This window comes from Salvia hispanica, chromosome 2, assembly GCF_023119035.1.
Source record: "Salvia hispanica cultivar TCC Black 2014 chromosome 2, UniMelb_Shisp_WGS_1.0, whole genome shotgun sequence".
Classification (NCBI taxonomy): domain Eukaryota; kingdom Viridiplantae; phylum Streptophyta; class Magnoliopsida; order Lamiales; family Lamiaceae; genus Salvia; species Salvia hispanica.
In genome coordinates, this window is record NC_062966.1 from 28,273,944 (window position 1) to 28,301,040 (window position 27,097).

At 32.8% G+C, this 27,097-nt stretch overlaps 3 protein-coding genes across 3 annotated transcripts; 1 reads left to right on the forward strand and 2 right to left on the reverse strand.

Annotated features, from left to right (window-relative positions):
* Positions 1-936: 936 nt before the first annotated feature.
* LOC125206700 (putative F-box protein At3g17270) lies at positions 937-1,425 on the reverse strand. Its single transcript, XM_048105940.1, has one exon. The coding sequence runs from the start codon at positions 1,423-1,425 to the stop codon at positions 937-939; it is 489 nt and encodes a 162-aa protein (XP_047961897.1).
* A 3,984-nt stretch (positions 1,426-5,409) lies between these two features.
* Positions 5,410-10,015, reverse strand: LOC125206701 (fatty acyl-CoA reductase 2, chloroplastic-like). The gene is made up of 10 exons (XM_048105941.1): positions 10,006-10,015; positions 9,016-9,204; positions 7,957-8,057; positions 7,674-7,873; positions 7,251-7,351; positions 6,950-7,148; positions 6,377-6,538; positions 6,224-6,305; positions 5,764-6,125; positions 5,410-5,673 (listed from the first exon to the last, which is right to left on the reverse strand). The coding sequence occupies exons 1-10, from the start codon at positions 10,013-10,015 to the stop codon at positions 5,517-5,519; spliced, it is 1,563 nt and encodes a 520-aa protein (XP_047961898.1). The 3' UTR covers positions 5,410-5,516.
* A 9,638-nt stretch (positions 10,016-19,653) lies between these two features.
* LOC125204978 (LRR receptor-like serine/threonine-protein kinase FLS2) lies at positions 19,654-25,515 on the forward strand. The gene is made up of 4 exons (XM_048103758.1): positions 19,654-20,477; positions 20,643-20,846; positions 23,097-24,938; positions 25,031-25,515. Exons 1-3 carry the CDS (start codon positions 20,297-20,299, stop codon positions 24,587-24,589), a joined length of 1,878 nt encoding a protein of 625 aa, XP_047959715.1. The 5' UTR covers positions 19,654-20,296; the 3' UTR covers positions 24,590-24,938; positions 25,031-25,515.
* The last annotated feature ends 1,582 nt before the right edge of the window (positions 25,516-27,097 follow it).

A 27,097-nucleotide genomic window follows, 5' to 3' on the forward strand; every position in this document is an offset into this window, starting at 1 on the left:
TCTAATATGATTTGTGAAGATTTCTTGATTTTATTTTGCGTTCGTGATAGAATAGAATGAAAAGGGTTGGTCAAAGGAGATTTGAAAAAAGAAGTGCCAATAATGTTATCTAGCTATGTAGGCGTAGTTCATTGAATATATATTTGTTGAATATGCTTATTGTCGAACATAACTCAATGTTGTTTTTAATTTGAAAGGAAGGGTATTTATAGCGATTGCTTACTTGTGAAAGCAAGTAGAAAACAAATGAGGATAAGTAGTCTAATATTATGAACTAAAACGAGATAACATTCTCAATTTCGAAACTCTTGAATGAGAAAAGACCAGGAGTGAAAATCATAGCATAGGTAAAGTATTCCTTTACAGCTGGATCCTTAAACATACCGACTTGTTTAGTAGTTCTTTTCTTGTTTGAATAGTAGATGAGCGTACTCTGGTTCAGCAACATCAATATGTCACCATCTTTGAAAGCTATAATTGGATGAACAAACTGTATTATACTCCGAGAAATATCACTAGTACTCAACGTGTATTCTTTGGTCCAAGATTCTTCAACTTGGTATTTCTTTATCAACCAGATGTCAGTTTTATTGGAATATGAGTAACAAATACAGAGGCAGTCCCTCAAAATAGACAACACCCCAACACACAAGTCCTCGTGTTCAGCTATCAAAGGAGGAGCAGAGAAGATACTAAAACATTCGGTTTCAATATCAAAACCAAAAATTTGTACGGGTTGAATCAAATCATTTACAATCCAATGGAGCTTTCCATTACATATAACGCATCCATCGCGACATAATTCGAAACCAGAAGCAGCACCGGCTTCAACGCGCCTCCATATTCTTGTTCCAAGGGTGTATACATATGCATAATGAGGGTCGGATCCGGCGTCCCCATTAAGGCAGACCACCTTATATTGCCCACTTAATTTGCTCATACCAAATCCAAAACACAACTTAAAATCTTCTGAGATGCATTCCTCTGGGCATAAGACCTGATATATTGACGAGTGATCGGATTGCATATAACAAGCGAAATTCGAGCATGCCCTAACTCTGAGTACAGAAGAAGCAATCCATTAGCGGCCATACCTGCCATGTATGCTGAGTATGTGTGAGGGATGCCAAAATCTATGAGGGGCATGATGTAGTGAAGATCATTGCTTTCCGTATTGGCTTCGTCTTCGTCTTCAATTTCGAAAATCGTGCACCGAGTTGAGTTCAACTTGGTTGATATTATGCGAACTAGGATGCGTGGGGTTTTGATTATGGAAAGACAGGATTTGACGAAATCATCGGACTCAAACATATCGCGCCATGATTTGCAAACAGACTTGCTGATTGCAAGGCTTGGGACAGAGAGGGGTGAGAGGATGTTGGTGGTTAGTTCTGATGGTAGATTCGTGAAGAAATCTTTCTTCATTAGTGGAGAGTTTCTGAATCTCTGATTCTCACAGGCTAATGATGATGGATAACAAGAATTAGGGATTAGGGTTTCTCGTCTTGTTATTAAGGCAAAAGTAGTTAATTTATATAAAAAGAGTTATTATCATAAGATATATTAATGCCCTAAATCTTGCACGCTACTCTACCACTTGCACTAAAAGGAAAGATTTAAACTTAGGAAAGATACATACTCCCTCCTTCCCACTTAAAATGCAACGGGAATTGGCACAAAATTTTATGTAATGTTGTTTTGTGAGTTAATGAAGAGAGAGTAAAGTAAAAGAGATGAAAAAGTAGAGATAAAGTTGTTTCCATTTTAGGAAACGTTTCATTTTTAATGGGACAAACAAAAAAGGAAAACATTTCATTTTTAATGGGACAGAGGGAGTATAAGAAAAGATCCAAAGTAAAGGTAAGATATCATGCTATAAAATCAATCTTTTTATATTTTTGCAATTTTATATAGGAAAGAATTAGCTTCTTAACAAAAAAAAGTTATTATCATAAATGGATACTACTCCAACACAGCGGATTTAATCCCTTCTTCTGAAATCTCTTATATATTAAAGCCCTAATTCTTATTAACACGATACTACTCCAACGCACCAGCTAATTCCTCTTCCTCCTACTCTTCCTCGTTTGAACAGCAGAAATGATGCAAGATTTCTTCACAAATCTACCAACAGAAATCACGACTGACATCCTCTTACGCCTCACTATCCGAAGCTATGCAATCAGCAAGTCCGTTTGCAAAGCATGGCTCAATCTGCTCGATTCCGACGATTTTGACAAATCCAATCTCAAAACCCCACCCGCCCTAGTTCGCTTTAATTTTACGAGGAGGTTCCTAGCTCGGTGCACAATTTTCGAAATTGAAGACGGAGATGAAGCCGATCTAGAGAGCCATGATCTTCACTACAACATCTCACGGACTTGGAGATCCCTCACACTAACATAAGATCAATGGTTGGTATCGCCGCTAATGGATTGCTTCTTCTGTACTCACCATCAATACAATATATTGCTCATGTTTGCATATGCAATCTCATCACTCGTGAATATACCGAGCTCAGTTACCCTGAGGACTACCGTCCGTAACGACTGTTGCGAGTTGGATTTGGTGGGAGCAAAATAAGTGGGCAATATAAGGTGGTTTGGATCAATCCGGACACGGGTTCCGACTTTTATTGTGTATATACCCTCAGAACAGGGACATGGAGGCGCGTTCAAGCCGGAGCTGCTTCGGGTTTCAGATTCGAGGGTCAACCAACCCATTTTATGTAATGACAACCTCCATTGGAATGTACTCCTAAATGATTCAACGAATTTCATATGGGCTTTTTGTGGTTTTGACGTTGAAACGGAACGTTTTAGTATCTTCCCTTTCCCCTTCCCTATGGGAGATGGATTGGGTTTGAGGAATTTATCTGTTTTGAGGGACTGTCTGTGTTATTCTTACTACACACGCAATGATGAAATTGTCAACCGTGAAATTGTCATCTGAATGATGAAGGAATACCAAGTCGTTGAATCTTGGACCATGGAATACAAGATAAGTACTATCGAATTAGATTTATCTTTTCGTAGGCGTTATATATCTGTTGAAGCAATTAAACTTTTTAGAGATGGTGATGTTTTGATGTTGCTGGACCGTTCTATTCTAGTCTACTACTCCAATAAGACAAGAACTCCTCAACAATTCGATATGTATCAGAATGGAGATGCGAAGGATTACAATCCCGCCCTGATTTTTTATCCTAGCCTTCTCCCTCTCAAAAATTTTGGATTCGAGAACGTGATATCGAAATTTTAGTCCAAAAATTTAGTCAAAATTTTTGGGTTCATGTCGAAGGTTTGTGTTCGGGTTTGGTCTTGTCGTGTTGAATCGAAAATGTAGTTTAATTTATTCATTTGAATGAATCATTGCGATTTTATGCAGAGTTGGTACAAAAGTGGAATTAACAACTTCTAATTTCATTTTTATGTGTCGTTATGAGTAAATTATCTAAGACCATGAAATTATTAACCATACACATACAAATTAAATACTTATAAAACATAAAAGGGTTAAAATACCATTTAAACAGTGTTTTAATAACTGGACCTGACCGGCGGGTTCAACCAGTTAAGCCGGGCAAGCATATGTTTTATGAACAATGTACCAAAAAATAGTCGCATTGATCGATTTGATTCGGAGAGATATAAATCACCTTCAAATTGAGCCGTCCCGAATCTCTAAAATAGGCATGTTCGGTGTGTTCGTGTTTACTGTTTTTGTTATCGTGTGGTGTAACTGGTGTTTGAGCTTCAAGATTGCTCTGGTCAGATGGCAAGATACCTTGTGATTTGTGAAGATTTCTTGACTAGGTAAAACAGAGTATAGAGAAGTGCCATTAATGCTATTTTTTTGGGACAGAAAGGAAGAAGAAATGTCATTGCTTTACTTGTGAAAGCAAGTTAAATCAAGAAAATCAAAAAACACCAAAAAAACCCTGGACACAAACACATAAATGTAGACTAATATAATGAACTAGAACGAAATAACTTTCTCAATTCTGATATTCTTGAACGAGAAAAGGCTATGAGTGAACATAAAAGGATAGAAATTGTCTTACTCTACAGCTGCATCCTTAAACATACTGACCTGTTTAGTAGTTCTCGTCTTGTTGGAATAGTAGATGAGCCTCTTGTCGTCCAGAAACATCAAAATGTCACCATTTTCGGAAGCTTTGATAGGATAAACAAATGGTATTTCATTCCGATCAAAATCAATACCACTCAACCTATATTCTATGGCCCAGGATTCTTCAACTCGGTATTCCTTCATCGACCAGATGACAATATCATCGCCACTTGTGTGAAAATAACACAAGTAGTCCCTGAAAACAAACAACTCCCCTAAAGTCACCTCAAGTGCATCCATCCAAGGAATAGTAGAGAAGAAAGGAGCAGAGAAGATACTAAAACATTCAGTTTCAACATCAAAACCACATAAGTAGGGTGCAATCATATCATTTACCATCCAATGGAGATTGCCATTACATATAGTGCATCCGATTCCGAAATAGAATCTGAAACCAGAAGCAGCACCGGCTTCAACGTGCCTCCATGTTCGTGTTCCAAGGGTGTATACATAATGAGAGTCGGATCTAGCGTCCGCATTGAAGCAGACCACTTTATACTGTCCACTTAATTTGCTCACGCCAAATCCAAATTGCAACTAGAATCTTCAATGTATTCCTCAGGGCAGGAGAGCTGGATATACTAACGAGTGATCGGATTGCATATGTAAAGAGGAGTGCTACCTCTGAGTATAGAAGAAGCAATCCATTAACGGAGATGCCTGCCATTAAATCCAAGTATGCATGAGGGATATTGAAATCAGAGAGCTGCATGAGGTAGTGAAGATCATTGCTTTCCGTATTGGCTTCGTCTTCGTCTTCAATTTCGAAAATTGTGCACCAAGTTGAGTGAAACTCGGTTGATATTATGCGAACTAGGACGGGTGGGGTTTTGATTTTGGAAAGATGGGATTTGACGAAATCATCGGACTCGAGCAGATTGAGCCATGCTTTGCAAACGCACTTGATGATTGCACGGCTTCAGAGAGGGAGGCGTGAGAGGATGCCTGTCGTGATTTCTGGTGGTAGATTTGTGAAGTAATCTTGCAAAGAGACTATGAATTAGGGTTTCTTATAGCTTTCAATATTTATCTGCCAAATTTTCTGTATTTTTTCCTCAATATTTTTCTTTTATTATATTAAAATATGAGCTTATTAAGCATTATTGTTATTTATATAATTCAATACTATAGATTTGTGTTATATTTATAAAATCGGATATTCTATATTCAAAAATGATTATCTTGATTATTTAAAAATAAATATTACAAAACTTATCTAGCTAGTCAAAACTTATCTAACAGTATGCAAACACCAATTGAAAGAGTTTAAGATCCAATCCAAAGCATTAGTTTCACAAAACATATTATTACCAAAATAATTTGAGAAACAACGGAGACAATCATACATATAAGTATATTACCAAAATAACTTTTATACAAATGATTTACATAGAGCCATTGACCATATGTTTTATCAAACCAGGAATATGAATTTCCTCAAAGTACTTCTTCCACTCTATATTGCTTGCATCCACTTCAAAGCTAACTCTTTCCTCCTTTGACATTGCTTCAATTAACTTCTTTGTGTTCGATGTGTCAAACCTGAACAATAATATATATTTTAAATATATTGATTTATATGTACAAAATTCTCTAAGAAATCCAGACCCAATGTTAATCAAGATAATGTACCTTGCACTGAAAAATCCTATGAACTCATACAGCTTGCAAAGTTTGTTGGCATATGCAACTTTGGCTTTAGCTTGATTTCGGGATTTTAGAGTCATCTTCTCATCACCATTGATTGAATTTCTTGTGTATTCAGAGAAATCTTGGAAATTGTCAAAATATTTAATTCTTGAAATTTTTTGAGATGGGATAAGAGGAGCTGAGTTGAAGTAGTGGAAAAGGTATTCAAAAAAATCAGAATATAATAGAGGATTTGTAGCACTAGATGCAACATGGTAAACACTAGGTTGTGGCTGTGGCCTATGCATGTTTCCCTCCTTTGCAATAGCTGCAATTGTTGTATTTGCTACCATATCTACTGGTATCTGATTAGGATAAAAAAAATTAATACTATTTCTTAATGAAACTATTGACCAAAAAAATCCATTCTAATTAATTCCATTTAATAATGACTTGAACTTACAACATCCATGACCACTTGAGAGTCTCCAAAAAACCCTGGTAGTTGTCCTTTCCCATAGGCCATAATGACAGGATCAAACATCCTAAATTCAATTATCATTAAAAATGATGCAAAATAAATATTGGAAATTAAATTAGTTAGCTAGATAAATACCTATTTCCTTGTATCCATCCAGGGAAAGGGTCTCTATAGGTGCTTTCAATAACAGTGGGCCTTATAATAAGCAAAGGCACATCTCCTCTTATTTCATCAAGAGCCATTTCTCCCATAGCTTTAGTCATGTGATATGAATTATGCCATCCAAATTCCGTTGCTCTGTTACATTATCATATCCAAAATAGGTAAATACTTATATCTCAACGATAAAAAAAAGTACATGAAGTTTATCGAGATTTATTGGATATATGTTGAAGTTCCAATGGACAATACTGGACACATTAACCATGCCAGAATAACCTGAAATTCGCAATGGGCTTGCAAAACTGACCAAGGAATCAAAGTCATCGCTATAACGTGATGTACAATGAATTTGATTTCCTTTTGAGTTCCTGTGGTTTTCAAACCACTTATAATTAGCATTTTAGTTGTTATGCAATTAATTTTATATTATTAATAATAAATTTTGAATTCAAGAAACTGGGGTTTTTGTGTTTTACAATCAGTTCAATCATTCTCTTATGATGCATTTGCATAAGTAAATATAAGAATAAATGAATTGTAGTATACCTGTCTTGGGCAAGCCTTTTGAGATTTTTGGTAAGATCATGTTGGGTAGAGGAAGAAGATGATAATTTGAGAATCAAGTTATTCTCCTCAACTAAGTCAAGTAGGGCTGATTCAACACAATATTCCTCCTTTCTTCCATTCCCTCCCATTATAAATGGCTTTTCCATGATCAACCCTTCTCTTTTTCCACTAACATAAGCTGTCATTTCAATTTCAAATTAATACTAGTAGTAAATTTGTGATAGACCAAATAAGAGAATATTTTCCAAAGACTAATCTGTTAAAAGAGAATTGCGCGTACCAGTAGAAATATGCGCAAAGAGAGTGAGATTATTGCATGTCTTTGCAAACCTCATCAATCGTTGGGGGGCACTCATGTTTGCATCCACCAACAAGTCATACCTATTATCAAAATATATAGACAAGTTTATTTCATTCTCCAAAATACGTGTGATTTCTCCAAAATACACATCTTTTAAATCTATATCTTAACCCTAATCCTAAAATGAAACCAATTAAAATCAACCAAATTAACATATTGATCAAGATATAACTTTTATAGAGAAAAATGTGATGGGCTATGCCTATGTTACCAAAACTAAAATGGACTCATTTTTGTGGACAGAACAAAATGAAAGACCATTTCATTGTGAACGGAGGGATTGTCATTCGTATTTGAGATGATTCTCTCTGACAAGAAACGAGAAAAATGAACTAAACGAACCTGTCATTCAAGACTGTGGAAGCTGCAGATTGGATTATGACATCGACATCTTTTCGAACTTGAGCAATAGATTGAGAATCCATTCCGAGATTCGGTTCACAGATATTTCCGGCAATAGGTATCAGCTTCTCTCGTATCATGGTTTCGTAGGAATCCCCAAGTTCTTCCTTCAGAGTTTTGAATAAGTCCGAGTTTGTTATCTAAAAACATTCAAAGGAATTATGTTAAATAGGAGTAGTATATAAATATTATTACAAGCATTTTGAAATTGGTAAGAACTCACTTCATTTGTTAATCTGGTAGATGCAGCCTCTTTGTCCTTGGCCTTGATCAGTAAGTAGATTTTGCCCACAGACATTGATCTTAATATCTTCTCCACAAGAACTGATCAAATAAAACAAGTACATATATGTAAGATATAAGTTGTGTGTGTATAGTACTAACATAAATATCAAAAAATGGATTTTATATTTTTTATATATATTATATAGTGCTGCAGTAGTTGACCATGTACTAATATCTATACTGGTTCACTTATAGGTCTTGTTTTTAAAATATTGACTTTTTCACCAAAACTAATCCAAAACTTTTAATTCTACATATTCTTGATTTAATTTATTTTCACAAATCATATTGAAGGTGATTTTACAAGGATTCTAATGTCATCATTATTGCATATGTTCGGATTAAGAAATTTGATAAGTACTCCCTCCGTCACACAATAAGAATCATATTTTGCCATTTAAGTCTGTCACATAATAAGAGTCCTATTCACTTTTATCATAAATGGTAAGTAGGTTATATATTCCACTAACTTATTTCACTCACATTTATTATAAAACTAATACATATACTCCCTCCGTCCCATTTTAGGAGTCCCGATTTACCATTTTTAGGTGTCCCACTTTAGGAGTCTCGGTTAGAATATTCCATAAATAGTATTAGGCCCCATATTCCAATAACCTTTTTCTACTCACATTTTATTATAAAACTAATATAAAAAAGTAGAACCCACAGTCCACTATCTTTTTTCACCAACTTTCCTTTACATTTCTTAAAACGCGTGTCGAACTCAACTAGGACTCCTAAAGTGGGATTGATGGGGTACTTCACTTACTTATTCAACTCACTTTTCTTTATATTTTTAAAACTCGTGCCACAACTAAATACGACTCATATTGTGGGAATGAGGGAGTTATATTTTTTGGATGCTAATATATTTTGAAAATCGTTAATATCTCGACATATGAATCATATTATACAGATGTAATACATGTATAAATATCAATATAAGCATGCGTAAAATATCAAAATATCAGACACAATATTAATAAAAATATACCTTTTCCAAGAAGGCCGGTGGCACCGGTGAGAAGGATGTTCTTCCCGTGGAAAAAAGGAAGAATTCCTATCCCAGTATCTGCTGCTGCATTGAATTCTTGATGATGCAGCTCTGCCTCAAGAGGGTGACAAGGAGAGTTGAAGTAGGTGTATCCATCATAAAGAACTTTCTTCCACTTGACAAAACATTCTTATTTCCAACACTATTGATATTGGAAAAGGGGAAGTGGTTATGATCAATAGTTTTGGGGAACTTTGCCAAGGGAAACTTGATATTGCTTAGCAACATTCTTACTGTATTTGTGTGTGGTGTGTGTATATTGTGTTTGTGTGTTTTGAGAAGTGTGATTTTGTTATGGAATAGAATTGATGTATTTATAGCCACAACTGAAGAAGGGAAATATGGTGATCTAATGCATGAAAATTCTAAGCTATTTGTAGCTAGGAAGATATTATGTGTTATGAAGATATTTCCTTAACTTTAACAGATGAATTTGTTATTATAGAAACAATACTAAATTTCTTGTGAAAAATGACGAGCTGATAATAATTAAATTTTCGCCTCATGTAAAGCTCACAAACTCATTTAAAAAACCTATGAATTTATCGTAGATTTTCAAATTTGAATACAACAATTATTCTTATTTTATATATTCAAATTTATTTTTGTTTGGTAGTATAACTGTTTTGAAATTCAAATCAGGAAGTATTTTTTTTTCAATTTTTAATTTACTTTGTGAGATTGTTGTTTCATAATTGATCTTTATACACCTGCTTTGTCGTACCGAATTAATATTTGGATAAGCTCTTGATTTTAGGCATATGTATATCATTTTTCTTTTAAGTTTGAAGTGCAGAAGAAAAACGTTGAATTTTAATTAGACCCCTATATTAAGTTATTAACACATGGAAAAATTAATCCAGTGGTGATTTGATGTAAATTTGATAATGTTGGAGACCAAATTGTAAATCAAATTTGTACATAGCCTACCATCTCTCATGTTTTGATTTATTGCAGTATTATATTAAGATTTCTGGAATATGGATAACGTTTCCCATCTTACGCATGTTGAAAATTATTAATGTTACACGTTGCATGTCTTGGGTTCGTACTTACAAATTTATTTCAGAAGAAACGTATAATAAGTTTCAATAATTTCAAGTATTCCAGTTTTTATAATCACCAATTCACCATATTATGTATAAACTAAAAATCTTTTAACAGTTAAAAATAATTATTTGAATTCATGTTTAAATTAATTTTCTAGATGGACTAATAATTGATGACATGTAAAACCAAATTAATTAATTTTATGTAACATGAACTATAACAATTCTCATGATGCGAAGAGTACTATAATGGAAGACAGTTCAATTGAATTAAAATTTTAAATTGAACTACTATATGTGACCGACCATACAGTAGCTAGTTACAATAGTATAAACAGATAGTTTACTTTTGCATCTAAATGGTTGTTTAAGTTTATATTAAACAATTTATTCCTTTTAAAAAACATTAATAATCTATTTAATAAAATATTATATTATGGATTTTAATTAAAGCATTCAGAATGTTATTAGTTTTTGTCGTTTAACTAACTATACAGATTTTACGACTAAAATCATTTATAAGAATATTGCAATTAAGTAAACTATTTTGATAGAAATATGGAGTATATGGTTTAGTGTAATATTAATATTTTAAACTTAATACATATGAAAACTTTTCCAACTTCTAAGCTAGACATTCATGGGATAAAATATGATATTCAAATAGAATAAAATAGTGAGAATAATCATGATTTTATTGTTGATTTTGTTGGACAATGATCTCCAAGCTATATGGAGTATGTTATAGTTTAGGGGACTAAATTGGATAAAAATATGTACTGGTTTAGTTCCAATTTTATTCACATGTTCACTTTTTTTGTCCAACATCCATGTACCATTTTTATCTTATTTTATTTAGTAGTACTATACTGTAGTTGAATTTTTTATTTATTATCAAGAGTTTATTGGACCAAATTAACGACTCTGCAAATATATTTTTCGAATTTATTTTCACTTTTATCATATAAAGTTAATAAATTCGAAAGTAGGGTGAACAATTAGTATACACGGAGTATTATGGTACTCCCTTCATATACATAAGTAGAAAATTAATTTAAATTAATAGTTTACTTGGAATGAATAGATAAATTAATAATAAAATATAAGTGATTATTTAAAAAATAAAATGACCACAACCATAAATTAATTAATCTTATCTATAAATAGAAGATTAATTTAAAATATTTGTATCTATTCCTCGTTATCACCAAATTGGATTGAAAATGGTGTTAAGATTAATCATTTCCAAAATACGTGTGCACTATTTAAAATTGGATTGAAAATTAGTACTATAAAGTTCTATAATCTCCAAATATGTAGGCATTAATACTGAAAGCAATCACACATACAAGTTGAATTATTAATTTCTTTGTGAACTTTTACGTTTGGTCATCATCATCTTCATGGCCTAGCTTAGCTAAAAATGTTTATTTTCCATATCCTACAAAATACTCCACGTTTTCAAGTTAAATTAAAATTCAATAGTATTTACTTGTTATTTGACCCTCAAAATCCTTCGCGTTTTCAATTGTTAATGCATTGCTAATATACATGTAAGCAGCAGCCGCGATTAAATACATAATACACTCCAAGATAAGCGATTCATATTCCTAATAGTGACTTCTCTTCTCTTTCAATAAAAATTACTTCCTCTATTTAATATAAATATAGCATATTTCTTTTTTCGTATGTCCTATAGAAATAGTTCGTATCTATTTATTACAATCTTTTTCTCCTTTCTTTCGTATTTAATTATTCATGGGCTTCATCTTCCACTATACAATTTCAACTATTTTCTCTCCTTCTCTCAAACTTTACCAGTTACGTATTAAAACATGTGTCAATCCTAAATGACGTATTCTATGGGATGGAGGGAGTATAGCACTAATTCTTTTAAATTTTTAAATTTTATTTTCTATTTTTATTTATTTATTCTATTTTTTTACTTTATATTATTTCCTTTTAACTCATTAAACATTACTTTATTAAAATTCATGTCCGAAATAATTTTCAGACAAATTTCTACATATTACATGGGTGTTACAATAATGTACACACGTTAATCGTAAGTGAAAAAGGATCGTGTGAGACGTGGGGGGGCCTTTTGAGTCAAATTATTTAACGACATTACTATACATAGGGTCGATGAAAAGTACTACTACTTGTAATTATGTAATTTGAAATTTTCCCATACCATAAATGTAAATGAAAAATTGAAGTTACACACGGCCCTAACTTAAAAATTTAAAATATAGTGAATTTATTCTAACATGAGTTTTGTTATTCGGAATAAAAGCTCGCAAAAAAACGAAAGCAAAAAAAAAAACACTCACTGGCAAAAGTTTTAAACACAAGTGTAATTTGCACAATTAAGTTGGTCAATTAATGCATGTAACACGAACAAATTAATGTTAAATTGAAGAAGAACCAATGTATATTTATCCTTCAATAATCTTACTTAAGTTACAAGATCATACTTATCACATATAACTAAGGCAAACGTCAAAAGTGGATATATAATTTATGCCTTATCTCAGTTTATGACAATTTATTTCTTATCTCAAAGATGCAAATAGCATGCATTGGTGTCCAACCTAGACAAATTAGAATGGATTACTATCACACCTAAAGATAAAGTCTTTCCCTAATAGTAACAGCTGCTCAATCAACTTGTAAACTGATGTAGAATTCATTTTGGACTAATTATTAATAATTTATGAGCTTATTGGCTTACTTTTTGCAGTTTACATCTAATAATTTCTCTGCCCTATAATTTAAAAAAAAATATTTATTTATACTCGGTAAAAAAAGATGAGTTTAATCGATGCTTGAGTATTTTCGATCATGTCAAGACGAAGATCTTAACATAATACTCAACAATTTTTTATTTTATACCGATGATGAGTTTTACCAGATATGATAAAAAAAGAGCCACAAAGCCAAAAAAATGTTCAATACTCAACCAAAATTATTACTAATATATACGCCAAACACTGTCAATTAGGCATTGGCATACCTGACAAAGCCAATTCATCAATTGATTTTTCTAGTTATAAATTGGAACGTTTCTACATAAGCACGTTTCTGAGGGTGGAAACAAATCGTTAATATCAAATTACTGCTCAATTTAGGAAATATTAAAAAGAGTGATAAAATACATAAAATTATATAGTATTGGGCCGGAAACAGAGCAGCGGCTCAGGTTTCGTACCCTCTCCGCACTCTCTTAATTTCTTTCTTAAAATTTAATAAATTGAATTAATGAATTCAAAAATACTAATAATTTCTTTAAATTGATTACTCACGAAATTAAATTGTCGTCTCCGGAATTAACTAATCAGCTCCAACAATTAATTAGCTAGCCTAAACATTAAGAGCATCCACAATGGTGTCGCTTAACCATTCTTGACCCGTCCCGTTGGGACGGGATGGTTAAGGGAGGCTGATGAGGGTGCACCGTCACAAATGGTCTTCAGTTATTGATGGAGGATCCCATTTTGGCAGGCCACATATTTAAATTTTGATATTTTTAAACAAAGAAATATTTAAATTGGTTAAAAAATTTCCACTTCTCCAAATATTAATGTTTTTCCCCCTTTTTTTTCATTTTTTATCCTCCTATTATGGAATTATGGTTTTATCAATGAAATTTTATTTTTATAATTTTAATATAATATTTAATTTAAAATTAAATTTATTATGAAAAAATAAAATAAATAAAATAGTGATATTGATGAATAGTGAAGGGATTGTTAAGAAATGAATGATTGTGGATGTTGTTTCTTAGATAAGGAAGGATGGGGGGCAAAAAGTAGAGATGGCCATGAATAGTATAGTTATGGAATGAAGGGATATCGTTGACTTCTGTGAATGCTCTTACATTTTGTTTACTTTTATTTTGCGGACCGAAAATTACTCAAGCTCAAAAGAATTATTGAGTCTAGCAAAATGAAGGCCCAACAAAAAAAAATTTAGTCGAGAACTATACATCCATCTGTTTGTTAATGCTAAGTGTTGTATATGCAATTATGCACAAAGAAATTCAAGTTTGTGATTACCTATCTTGTGTAATTGCAGCTCCTTTTGCTTCACTTTATCTTCTAGTTCTCTATTCTCTGATTAATTGAAAGTGTTCAGATTGTGGAAGAGAATGAAACGTATATATACTATATACCGTTGGGATTAATTGAAATTGATTTCTGAATTGATTGTCCAATTATATTAGTTCCAAAGAGTTGAGGTGAATTGATTGATAATAGAATCGCACGCAAGATTTATTTGATTCTTCCAAAAGTGGGCTAAACAAAACAAAATGGGCTTGAGGAATTTTTGAAAACTTTCTTATGTTTTTACTAGGCCCAGGACTGGAATTTTTGACTTTCTTTTATAAGGCCCTAGTGTATTACTACTCCTTCCGTACCATAGTAGTTGCCACACATTCCTTTTTAGTTTTTCCCACAAAATATGTCATATTTCCTCTTTTAGAAAAAATTTCCTCTCATATCAATTAAAAAATCATATTTTCTCTCACCACTTGACACACAAAACATTTCCTAAAATCTCGTGTTATCTCCCAAGTGTGTCATCTTCTTTGGAATGGAGGGAGTACTGTTACATGTCTGTAATTTGATTTCTGTAATTTTTACTTCCTGTGGTATATTTTAACTTGGGTTTCAATTAGTACTTTCTTAATAACCTTGCAATTTTTCGTGCATACAAGTTATCAAATTTTATCTATTTATTTTTATATTTGTGAAATTAATTTATAGCAGCAAAATTAATTTATACCACATAATGGAGTAGTTCTATTATCTAGTATACTCCCTCCGTTCCTTAGATTTTATCATAGTTTGACCGGACGTACATGGATTTTAAAAAATGTAATAGAAAGTGGGTTGAAAAAGTTGGTAGGACATGAGTTCTACTTTTAACGTACTAGTTTTATAATAAAATATGAGTGTGAATAAATTAGTAGAATGCGTGTCCACTACCAGAAAAGGTAAAAAATGAAATGTGACAAATTTGTGAGACCGTTGTAAATGGAAAATTGTGACAAAATTTCATGGACGAATGAAGAATTTGTTTACATAAGTGTGACAAGTGTAGTCAACGACGACCCGCGTGGTTTGCCCTGTTGATCACGTAATACAGTTAGAGATGTCAAATGGGCCGGGCCGACCCAGCCCAGCCCGGCCCAAGCCCGGTATGGGCCGGCCCAGGCCCGGCCCGCCAATGAAATGAAGCGGGCTTGGGCTGGGCCGAGTAGATGAATTGTGCTCCAATTGGGCCTTTTTACAAACCCAGGACCGGCCCGAGCCCAGGCCCACTCGAAGCCCGGCCCAGGCCCAGGCCCGGCCCAGGCCCGGCAGAATCTAATTATTTGCTTGGTTTTATACTACTACTCCTATATTTGTTTGTTCTTTCAATTGTTTTAATTATGGATAACATAATAATATACTAATGACATGTCCATATCTACTATTTATTAATAACATTATGCAAAAATATTCAATTAATCAATTATTACTCAACTTAAATCAAAACTTATACTAATAAATTTGATTTTCATATTTATAGAGTAGTATTGACTATTTTTTTAAAAAAATAGAGGATCCTAAAATTGATTGTGGTATAATTATTTTGATATGCATAATTATAGAGATTAGTTGTTAATAATTTATCTCTATCATATATAGCTCCCTAATTATAGTGAATAGTGATGACTACTTATCTATATTACTATTTATATGCAAATTGTAATATGCATTAATGTGTATGCCTTACGGTAGTAGTATTAGTATATATGCATATGACTATATGAGTATAAACAATGAAGATTGGATATTATTTCATGCATATTCATTTCTATTAATATATTGTTAGATGCATGATTATTTTATATTTTTATGTTTTCATAAATTTTTTATTAATGATATTATGCAAAAAATAATCAATTAATTAATTACTCAACCTAAACTAAAACTTATAACAAGTTTGATTTCCATAAATACATTTGATTTGCATAATTCAATGGTTAATTGATTTGCATAATTATAGATAGTATTAGTTTTTACTTCATATATCTCAATTAAAAATAGTTCCATAATTATAGTGCGTCATGATTCTAATTTTGTGGGATAATGTAACATTTACGTGTGTAATCTATAACATTAATACACAAATTTTTTGGGAATATATTAAATTGTAGCAAAATCTTGATTCCTTATTTTGTGGAAATATATATTTATAAATCATTATACACTATATACTATTCCAATATAGAAAAATTAATATTTATCTAGCACAATAAAAATTTTGAACTTGGCCCAGCCCAGGACCGGCCCAGCCCGGCCCACTTACCAACTGGGCCCGGGCTCGGGCTGGGCCCATTATTTATAAATAAAACCCAGGCCCAGCCCGGCCCGGCCCGCCACAAACATGGGCCTGGGCCGGACTGGCTGAAAAGTCGCTGGGCCTCGCCGGACCCGGGCCAGGCTGGGCCGGCCCGGCCCACTTGACACCTTTAAATACAGAGTGGAAATGTTTCCATTGGTTTTTCAGCATAATCCATCCAAATTTGGTTACTACATATAAATTTCTACGTTGCAATATTCAATGTCATTTTGTTGTATCAACAAACGAAGACTACTTTGATAAATAAAAAAATGAAATAATTCTGATTTAAAATATAGAGTAAATAATACTCCATAAATTATCAGAACTCATAACTATAAATCATCTCTTGTAGAGGGGACAGTCTGTCAATTTTTTAACAAAGGAATTGCAATGTTTTATAAAATAAATGCATTGAAATTGGATTTTTGGATTTTTTTTTTCATTAATCTAAATATGAAATAGCATAATCAATACTAATACGCTGGAGCGGAAGTTTTTACAGCTTAGAAATCAGCGGCGATAATCAGAAGAACTGAGGCGACGGGGCAGGGGTTTGGATGCCGTGGGCCGGGCCGGAGGCTGCTGGAGGGTATTTTACGGCAGGTCGCGGGAGCTGGTGGTGGGGTCGGCTGACCCCACGCGACCCCCCATAAATTATCATCTGTTATATGTATGAATGAATTAAAGTTTATATTGCCACTAAAATTGTTGACACTAAAATTGTTTTAATGACACTAAAATTTATATTTTACAACAATTTTCATGACAATATCTCAAGCAGGTGGGGGGGTCAGCATAAAAATCATCGCGACGCATGGCATGCTCAATATTACCGGCTCTATATTGATTTTTTTTAAAATTTTTTTATTAATTCAAAATTATATGTATGAATGAATTGCTCTCTTTTTACCAAGTTCCAAGATTTTTTAATACTCCCTCAGTTTCATTAAAGATGACCCTTTTCGTTTTTGAAAAAAACATAATAAATAGTAAAAGAAACCTAAAGTATGAAAAACAATAATGTAAAAGAGAGTCTCTTCCATATTATTATCTCTCTTAATATAATTTACACGTTAACTATTTATTATGATTTTTATAAAACACATGCAAAAAATGAAAGGGGTCATTTTAACGGGGATTGAGAGAGTTAAAATATTTGGATCATTCTAATTACTGAAATCCTATTGAAGTTACTATGCCAAAAGCCCAAAACCTTTCCCACCTTAAAATATGGGCAAGTTAAATTTGGGCTATATTGAAAATGATACTCCCTCCGTTCTCGAATAAGAGTTGCTAATTTCTATTTTGGTCCGTCCCCAATTAGGAATAGCACTTCATTTTTACCATAAATGGTAAGTAGGTCCCACATTCCATTAACTCATTTCACTCACATTTTATTATAAAACCAATATAAAAAAGTGGGTCCCACATTACACTAACTTTTTCAACTAACATTTTTTTATATTTCTTAAAATCCGTGTCCGGTCAAAGTGTTACTCATAATGAGGGACAGTGGGAGTATGACTTATTTTTGGATTTCAACATATGTTACATACAGCGTGGACTAGAAACAGTTTCAATTAAACTATCTCCATTCATTTATATTAACTTCAGATCCATCACACATCTCTAATAATTTATACCATGTCCGAACTCAAAAAATTATTCTTTATATTTTTTTTTTCAAACACAGGAACGTGATTGTTATCCATAATATACACTTTCTTAATAGGCCTTACAATTTGCGTGCATACAATCTGTGGAATTTTATCTATTTATTTTTATATTTGTGAAATTAATTGATACTACCACATAATAAAGTAGTTCTATTATCTAGTATATTTGATTACATTAATGTTTTTAATAAAAATAAAAGTGTGACACAAGTGGAGTCAACGACGACCCGCGTCGTGTGGAAATTGTTTACATTGGTTTTTCAACTTTATTCAAATTTTGCAATAATGCAATGTATGTTGTAGTAACAACAGACATAGAAATTTCTACTTTACAATAATGCAATGTCATGTTATGGAAAATATCTTATGGAAATATATGTGTGGTGAAAAATATTTGATTTAAATATCTATCATTTCAGATCTAGAAACTTAAGTAGTAGTAATCTCTCCGTCCCAACTAAATAGAGTCGCATTATTTTTTTAGGATGTGACAACTAAGTTGAGTCATTTCCTCTTATAACAAAAAACAAAACATCTGTTCATTCTTACTGTATTTCATCACCTACTTTACTTTCTCATTATTTTTTCTACTTTATTCATCACTCCTATTTTTTAATACAATTTCTTAATCTTCGTGCCCAAAAGTTATGTCTCAATTTAGCTGGGACAAAGAGAGTACTATGTAATGCCGAGATCATTGTAGGAAAAATATTATTGATTCAAAGGAAATATAATTCAGTTAATACATTCCACAATTATAATAATGACTATAAATGGTAAAGAGAGGCCTCACATTCCACTACATATCATTAAAACTAATACTACCTCTGTCCTCCAAATTTTGACACAGTTTACCATTTCGGTCCGTCCCTGAAAATTTGACACACTTCACTTTTTACCATTTTTGGTAGTGGACCCCATATTCCACTAACTAATTTCAACTCACATTTTATTATAAAACTAATACTTTAAAAGTAGGACTCATATTCCACCAACTTTTTCAACACACTTTCCATTACATTTCTTAAAAATCCGTGCCGGGTCAAACCGTGTCAAAATTTGGGGGATGGAGGTAGTATCTCCCTCTGTCCCATTAGAAATGCAACGTTTTCCTTTTTGGGTTGTCCCACTAAAAATGAAGCGTTTCCTAAAATGGAAACATCACTCTCTCTACTTTTTCCTCTCTCTTACTTTACTATCTCTTCATTAACTCACAAAACAACACTTGCATAAAATCTTGTGCCAGAAACCAAATGTTTCATATTTATTGGGACGGAGGGAGTACATAATACCAATGAAACTCATATTTTGCTAACTTTCTTCCACTACTTTTCTTAACATTTCTTAAAACTCGTGCCAGAATGAAATAGGACTCTTATTCGCAGACGGAGAGAGTACTCCATAAACTATAAATCATCTGTCACAGAGGACACGGTCTGTCAACTGAAACAAAGGAGCAAATTCATAGAGAGTCTTACTTTTCCCTTTGCTCTTTGCATCTTGCTATTGAATAGCTTTGCCTTCTCCTTGAATTCTGACACTGATAAAAAGGCACTTACTTCCTTCAAAAACTCCATCACTTCCGACACTAATGCTATCTTGAGCACCAATTGGTCGCAAAACACATCAGTCTGTAGTTGGATTGGTGTGTCGTGTGGCCTCAAACACGGCCGTGTCACTGCTCTCAATCTCTCTCGATATGACCTTGATGGAACTGTGGCTCCACGTCTCGGAAACCTTACGTTTCTAAGATATTTGGACATCAGTTCCAACAGTTTTGGGGGGATGTTACCCTTTGAGCTATCTAAATTGCGTCGTTTGGAGGTGATGAATTTGGGAGTGAATTCATTCATCTGAAAAATACCAACATGGTTGGGCAGTTTACCTCAAATTGAGGAACTCTATCTGTACAATAACTCTTTCTTAGGTACAATTCCCGAGTCTTTATTTAACAATTCCATGCTACAAATATTACAGTTGTATAATAATTAATTGAGTGGGCACATACCACATGGTATTTTCAATGTGTCTTCACTTAGCGAAATTAGAATTAAAAATAATAGCCTATCAGGTCGGCTCCCAATTGATGTGTGCAATAATATGCCCAACATCAAAATATTGTCACTCTCTAAGAACAATCTTGAAGGGCAGATTCCGTCAAATATATGGAAATGCACACATCTTGAGCATGCTTACAATTTCAGTGGAAACATTCCACGTGATATTGGAAGATTGAGCATGCTTACAAAGTTGTACTTAGGGTACAATAGTGGTTTTCAAGGTACAAATATTTCTTCTTTCTTCAATATGTGAAATGATACATTTACATCAAATATTTCTTCTTTACTATATACATATGCTTGCGTGTCATTGGTTCTTATTCATAAAGTATAAATGATACATTTATATATATCAAATTGATTGTATTGATGTATAACAATCACAGGAGGAGTTCCATCGGAAATAGGGAATCTTTCAAGGCTTGAGATATTAAATATTGACGGCGCTTCTCTAACAAGAGATATCCCATTTTCACTCTCCAACATGTCTTCCTTGACATTCTTGAGTTTATATGACAATAGTTTGACAGGAAGTATCCCAATTTTCCAAAATCTCCAGATATTGTATCTCAATAACAACAAGCTCACAGGTACTTGCTTCATCAAATCAATTTTATGATATACATTTACAGATCTCAAGTAATGAGAAATTATATCAAAAATTGAAAACTTTAATCTGGTCCAGTTATTATATATATTTTGTATTCCCTCCGTCCCAATTAAGTTGAGTCAAAACTGTTGGGCAAGGAGAATAAGTTCACACGTACTTGCAGCTTCATCAAATCAATTTTATGATATATATTTACGGATCTCAATTGAAAACTTTAATCTGGTCCGGCTAGTTCTTATATTTTTTTACAAAAATATTCATCATTATAAAATTTTCTTTTTGTATTACTACCTCCGTATTTAAAAAATAGAAACTTTTAAAGTGGCACGGGTTTTTGTCCACAATTGGTTAAATAAGAGAAAAGAATTGGTAAGGTAAGAGAGAGAGGAAGAAAAAAATAAGTAAAGTAAAAGAGATGAAGAGAAAAAATAGTGCAATAGAGTTACTGAATTGTATGGTCCACTTCTTAAAATGGAAAGTTAACAAAGTTTCTATTATTTAAGAGATGGCCCAAAATTGAAATAGTTTTTATTTTTATTTTTAAGAGATAGAAGATAATATTTCTTATGATAACTAAACAACAAAAAAATTTTATGTACAATTATGATATATATAAATGAATAAGACCAGATGAAAACTTTGCCTAAAAGCTCAAACTTTTATTTAATTAATTTTTATGTTTTGTTGTTTTAGATTTTGAATTTAGCTATTGTTTGCTTTTCTATTAAGGAAAAAATAGTCTATTTTATACAAAAAGTTATAACCATTAATAGATATTTATTTATAGTGGCTATTATTAACGCAAAATTCAATCTTAATACAAAAATGCAGAACCAAAGCATACGGATGTGAACTTTAGGTCATTGTTAGTTAATTTTTAGGTCATTTTAATAAGAATGGCATAAAATAATTTAAAAATAACTTTAAATCCGAATTTTATAAAATAACCTGAAACTAAGACCTTCCGTGTTTTTGGTTAATTATTAATCGTCTGATTGCCAAATCAGTCTACATTTATGTGATAAGATACATTTTTGTTTTGATCAACTTCTAGCTACAATTATTATTTTGCTTAAAAAACGATGAGCTTTGTATTATGAATTGTATCTGCTCTTCTAGGACTTATTCCTTCGAATATCTGGAAGTGCAAAAATCTTGAGAACTTGAACTTAGAAAACAACAATCTCAGTGGCAACATCCCTCGTACAATTGGTAATATGAGCATGCTCAGAGAGTTCTTGCGTCAGAACCATTGTATTACCATACATGATACTTTCAACACTTTTTATGATAACGAAAATCCTTTATCAAATATTACCCCATTTAAGAAAATTAAAGAAAACAAGTACTAGGATTTTTGTTCAATTTGACAAAATATCATGAATATGTGTAGATGAATTGCAAGTTCCGTTATTACTTTATCACTTAGAGTACGTATAATAACATACTATTTATATTAGGGAATTAGCCACTAATATCATTGAATTTTTAAAAAAAAAAATTCTTTCCCACGAACTATCAACTTGACAAATAACATCACGAACTTTATCCGTGATTGTTATTTCCCACAGCGACGGGTTCCAGCTACATTAAAATAACATGGATGCTAAGTTAGCTTCATGAATTAGGGTCTGATTCAGGACTCATGATTTCGTTATTGTTGATGTATACAAACTCGGCATCCATGCCATTTTAAAGTAGCCAGACTCCGTCACCGGTGGGAAATAAAAACCACAGATAGTTAAAGTTCGTGATATTATTTGCCAAGTTAAAAGTTGGTGGAAAAATAAGTTTTGTTAAAAGTTTCATATATTACCACAAGGGGATGTGATCAAATGAAAACTCTAAATATTGTACAAACTCAAAACTATGATCTTGACCATTGAAAATTCAATTGTCAACAGATCACAAAAAAGCATCAACAGAAAAATGTCAACAGAATTTCAACGGTAGTCAATGATTGATGTTGTGTTGATATTATGTTGATACTGTGTTACATTAAAATCTTGAAATTTCACACTGTGTTGATATAGTATTGAAAATGTGTCGAGGAGTTTTGAGTTTGTACAGTATGTAAGTTTTTGCATTTTATCACTACCCTAGATTGACACTCTACCAATACTTGAGATATTCTCTGTGCCGAGCGATTCCTTATATGGATTGATCCCGTCTTCCATATGCAACGTATCAATTTTGAAGGTTTTAGAATTTACATATAATGACTTTTCAGGTTCTCTTCCATCAGATTTGGGGAACTCACTAATCAATCTTGAAAAGCTTCTACTGAGACAAAACAGACTCAGTGGCTCAATTCCGAGCACTATCGCCAATGCTTCTAAACTTACCATCTTGGAGATGGATGACAACTCATTTAGTGGCTCTATACCCCACTTCGGCAATTTGAAGCTCCTACAATCACTTCTCCTTTCGAAAAACAATTTGAGTGGAGCAGAATTTGCAACTCAGGAATTAACATTTCTCTCTTCATTAACTAACTGTCTACATTTGAAGTACCTCGCAGTAAATAACAATCCATTGAATGGCATCCTACCCGCTTCAGTTGGGAATTTTTCCTCATCTCTAGAGATTTTTGAAGCATCATACTGCAACATCATGGGTGCCATTCCTTCTGAAATAGAAAACATGAGCAGTTTGCTAACTCTAAATTTGATTAAAAATCAGCTGAGTGGACTCATTCCACCAACAATTGGAAAAATGAAGCAACTCCAAAGACTATATCTTGGTGGCAATCAATTGGTAGGATCTATCCCTAACCAACTTTGCCAAATGAATCATTTGGGGGAGTTGGACCTAAGCATGAACAGGCTTGTGGGTCCCATACCTAAATGCTTGGGTGGTGTTAAATCCTTGAGAGACATCGACTTGGGTTTCAACCAATTAAATTCAACTGTCCCTCCTAACTTTTGGACTCTCACAGACCTTCTAACTTTGAGCTTGTCCTCCAATCATTTGAGCGGTCGATTGTCATCTCAACTTGGCAATTTCAAGTTACTTAGCTCTTTGGACTTGTCTTCTAATCAATTTTCAGGTGATATTCCCACCTCAATTGATGGTTGCCAAACACTAGAGTTTCTTGACTTATCAAATAATTTTCTCAGTGGATCCATTCTTCAATCGTTGGTAAAGGTTAAAGGTTTGAAAACATTGGATTTATCTTACAATAATCTTTCTGGATCAATACCCAAGTCCTTGGAAGATCTATGTTGTCTTGAAAATTTTAATGTTTCCAACAACAAACTGCAAGGGAGAATTCCAGATGGTGGTCGTTTTCGTAACTTCAGTGCACCGTCTTTTTCTGACAACTTAGCTTTGTGTGGTCCAATAACATTTCAAGTTCCAGCTTGCCCAGAAAATCATCATAGATCATGGTCAAAGAAACTCGTGGTGTCATTAGTGATTTTAGCTGTCATTGTGGCGATTGCATTGCTTGCTTTCATATGGATGTGTAAACGGAAAAAAGTAGCCCTTTCAGTTGATATTTCACCACAAATTACCGAATGCAGAAGAATTTCTTACATAGAACTTGAACAAGGAACAAGTTCATTTAGTGAAACAAACCTACTTGGAAGAGGTAGTTTCGGTTCTGTATTCGAAGGAACACTTTCTGATGGGCTGAAAGTTGCAGTAAAAGTGTTCAACTTGGAACTACAAGGAGCACCAAGGAGCTTTGATGTTGAAACTACTATATTGAGCACCATTTGACACAGAAATTTAGTTCGAGTTATTGGATGTTGTTGTAATATGGAGTTTAAAGCATTGATTCTCACATATATGCCAAACGGGAGCTTAGAGAAATGGTTGCATTCTGGCATGTATGGTTTGGAACTTATTCAACGGCTGAAAATAGCAATAGATGTTGCAGCAGCCTTGGAATATCTTCACCATGGCCATACATTTCCAGTCGTACATTGTGATTTAAAGCCAAGCAATGTGTTGATTGATCAAGACATGATTGCTCATCTTGCTGATTTTGGTATTTCCAAGCTTTTTGGTGGAGGGGAAACTTTCATCCAAACACAAACAGTGGCGACGTTTGGCTATGCAGCACCAGGTGATGCACGATGCTCTGATTTAAATTTCATTGTATATAAATGTTTTTACCTGATCCTAACAAAAATGTTTGAATGTGTGTGATACAATTAGAATTTGGAATGGAAGGCATAGTGTCAATTAGTGGTGACGTGTACAGCTTTGGGATATTGCTGCTGGAGATGTTCACGGGAAAGAAGCCAACGGATGATATGTTCAATGAAGAAAAGAACATAAAACAGTGGGTGAGTGAAGCACTAGAGCAAAATGCAGTTGTTGAAGTGGTGGCGCATGCGTTGTTAGCAAGGGAAGATCAACATTACTCTGCCAAGGAGAAATGCATCTTATCGACATTTGAATTGGCAATGAAATGTTTAGCCGTTGCAGCAGATGAAAGAATCAACATGATTGAAGTAGTTGCTGCTTTGCACAAGATCCATGCCACATTTGTAGCAGCTACTGAAATGCGTCGTCCTCGATATGCTTTTCCTATAAGTATTCGCAACAATGCGATTTGATTCTGGTATATAGTATAGCTTGTTCTGGATTTTCTATAAAAAACTTATCAGTTGAAAGATAAATTGATATATTAAATCAGTAGTATAACTAAAATAAGCAACGCAATATTGTACATTTTATTAATCATATTTAATTTCATATTATAGTTTTTGATTTACTACAAAAAACTTATTTTGTTGACACAAAAATTGAGATATAATTAAATAATAATTTAGGACGCTTTTTGAAACGCTGGTGGTATATTTAGAAATCCAAATTAGTGTCCTTATTAAAAAATATCTTTAATAGTCGATAATTTATGGGAATATTTTAGAAGAAGGTACATGTGATGATATCCTACAATAATAAAATGTAATCCATATCCAATTTGATCAAAATGAAAGAGAAGGCAACATATAACTCAAAGTAGAGTTTTCAGTTACAAAACTTGCGGCTCACTATTCTATTAATCGATAATTATGTTGGGCCTGACTTTTATGTAAAGCTTGGGCCATTTTTTAAAATAACTGGTGCTTGGGCCTAGACTAATTAAAATAATTAGTGCTGTTCTCTACAAAGTTCTGCAAAACTTTTCCTTTTGATTTTGGAATTATTGGTGTGCTCAAGTGAAAAATGGCTACTATTTATATCAACCAAATGCATGAGTGTTGTGGGGAAGTTAAACAACAGAAAAAATAAATCATCCAATGCTTGAAATGTTAACATAGTTTTAACGAATGACTTGTTCATTACCGGCTCTAAATTGATTTTTTGGAATTTTTTATTAATTCAAGATTATAAGTAGGGGTGCTTAAACGGTTCTCCGGTTCTCGGTTAACCAGAATCGGAATCGGAACCGACCGGTTAATTGAAGAACCGGAACCGGAAAACCCGGTTCCGGTTCCGGTACCGGTTCCAACTTTTTAAATAACACCGGTTCCGGTTCGGAACCGGAACCGACCGGTTCCTAACCGGGAACCGGATTATAATTCAATTTTATTTTTTTATAATTTAATATACTAAAAAATCTAATTTATTGAATTAATTTTGAATTAAAGTAAAATAGTTTGAAACATTGAGTGATTTTTAGATTTAAATGTTTAATCTGTGATACTTTGAATCTATAATTATTTCCCTAATCCATTTTTTATGAACTAACTACAATGAGTAGAACATCATAAGTTTGTTTTTAGTTTTCAAAAGAACTTATACAAATACAATATCATTTCATATGATATATTTATTACAAATTTATGTAACAATTCATTTAACATACGATTTTAACATATTTATGAATAATTTATTAAGTGTTCCGGTATAAACCAAATAGTCACAACAATATTAATTAGTATTGAAAATTCCAATGAATACTATGTTTAGCCAAAAACGGAAAAATGAAATTCAATTTTAAAACTCATTTTTTTTTAAAAATGCTAAAGTTTAGAACTCCTATTTTTGTATTAGTAAAAAATTGCTAACATAAACTAGTCCGACTTGACCTACTACACTTGGCATCACTCTTATCCATATATGAATATTATTGTATTGTTAGTTTGTATTTTGTGTATTTATTTTAATTTTTAGGTATTATTTGTTATAATTTTAGATGTTGGATTATTATTTTTTTAGTATTGAACTATTTTAAATTATAAATAAATTCGGATTAAAATTACACATCGGTTC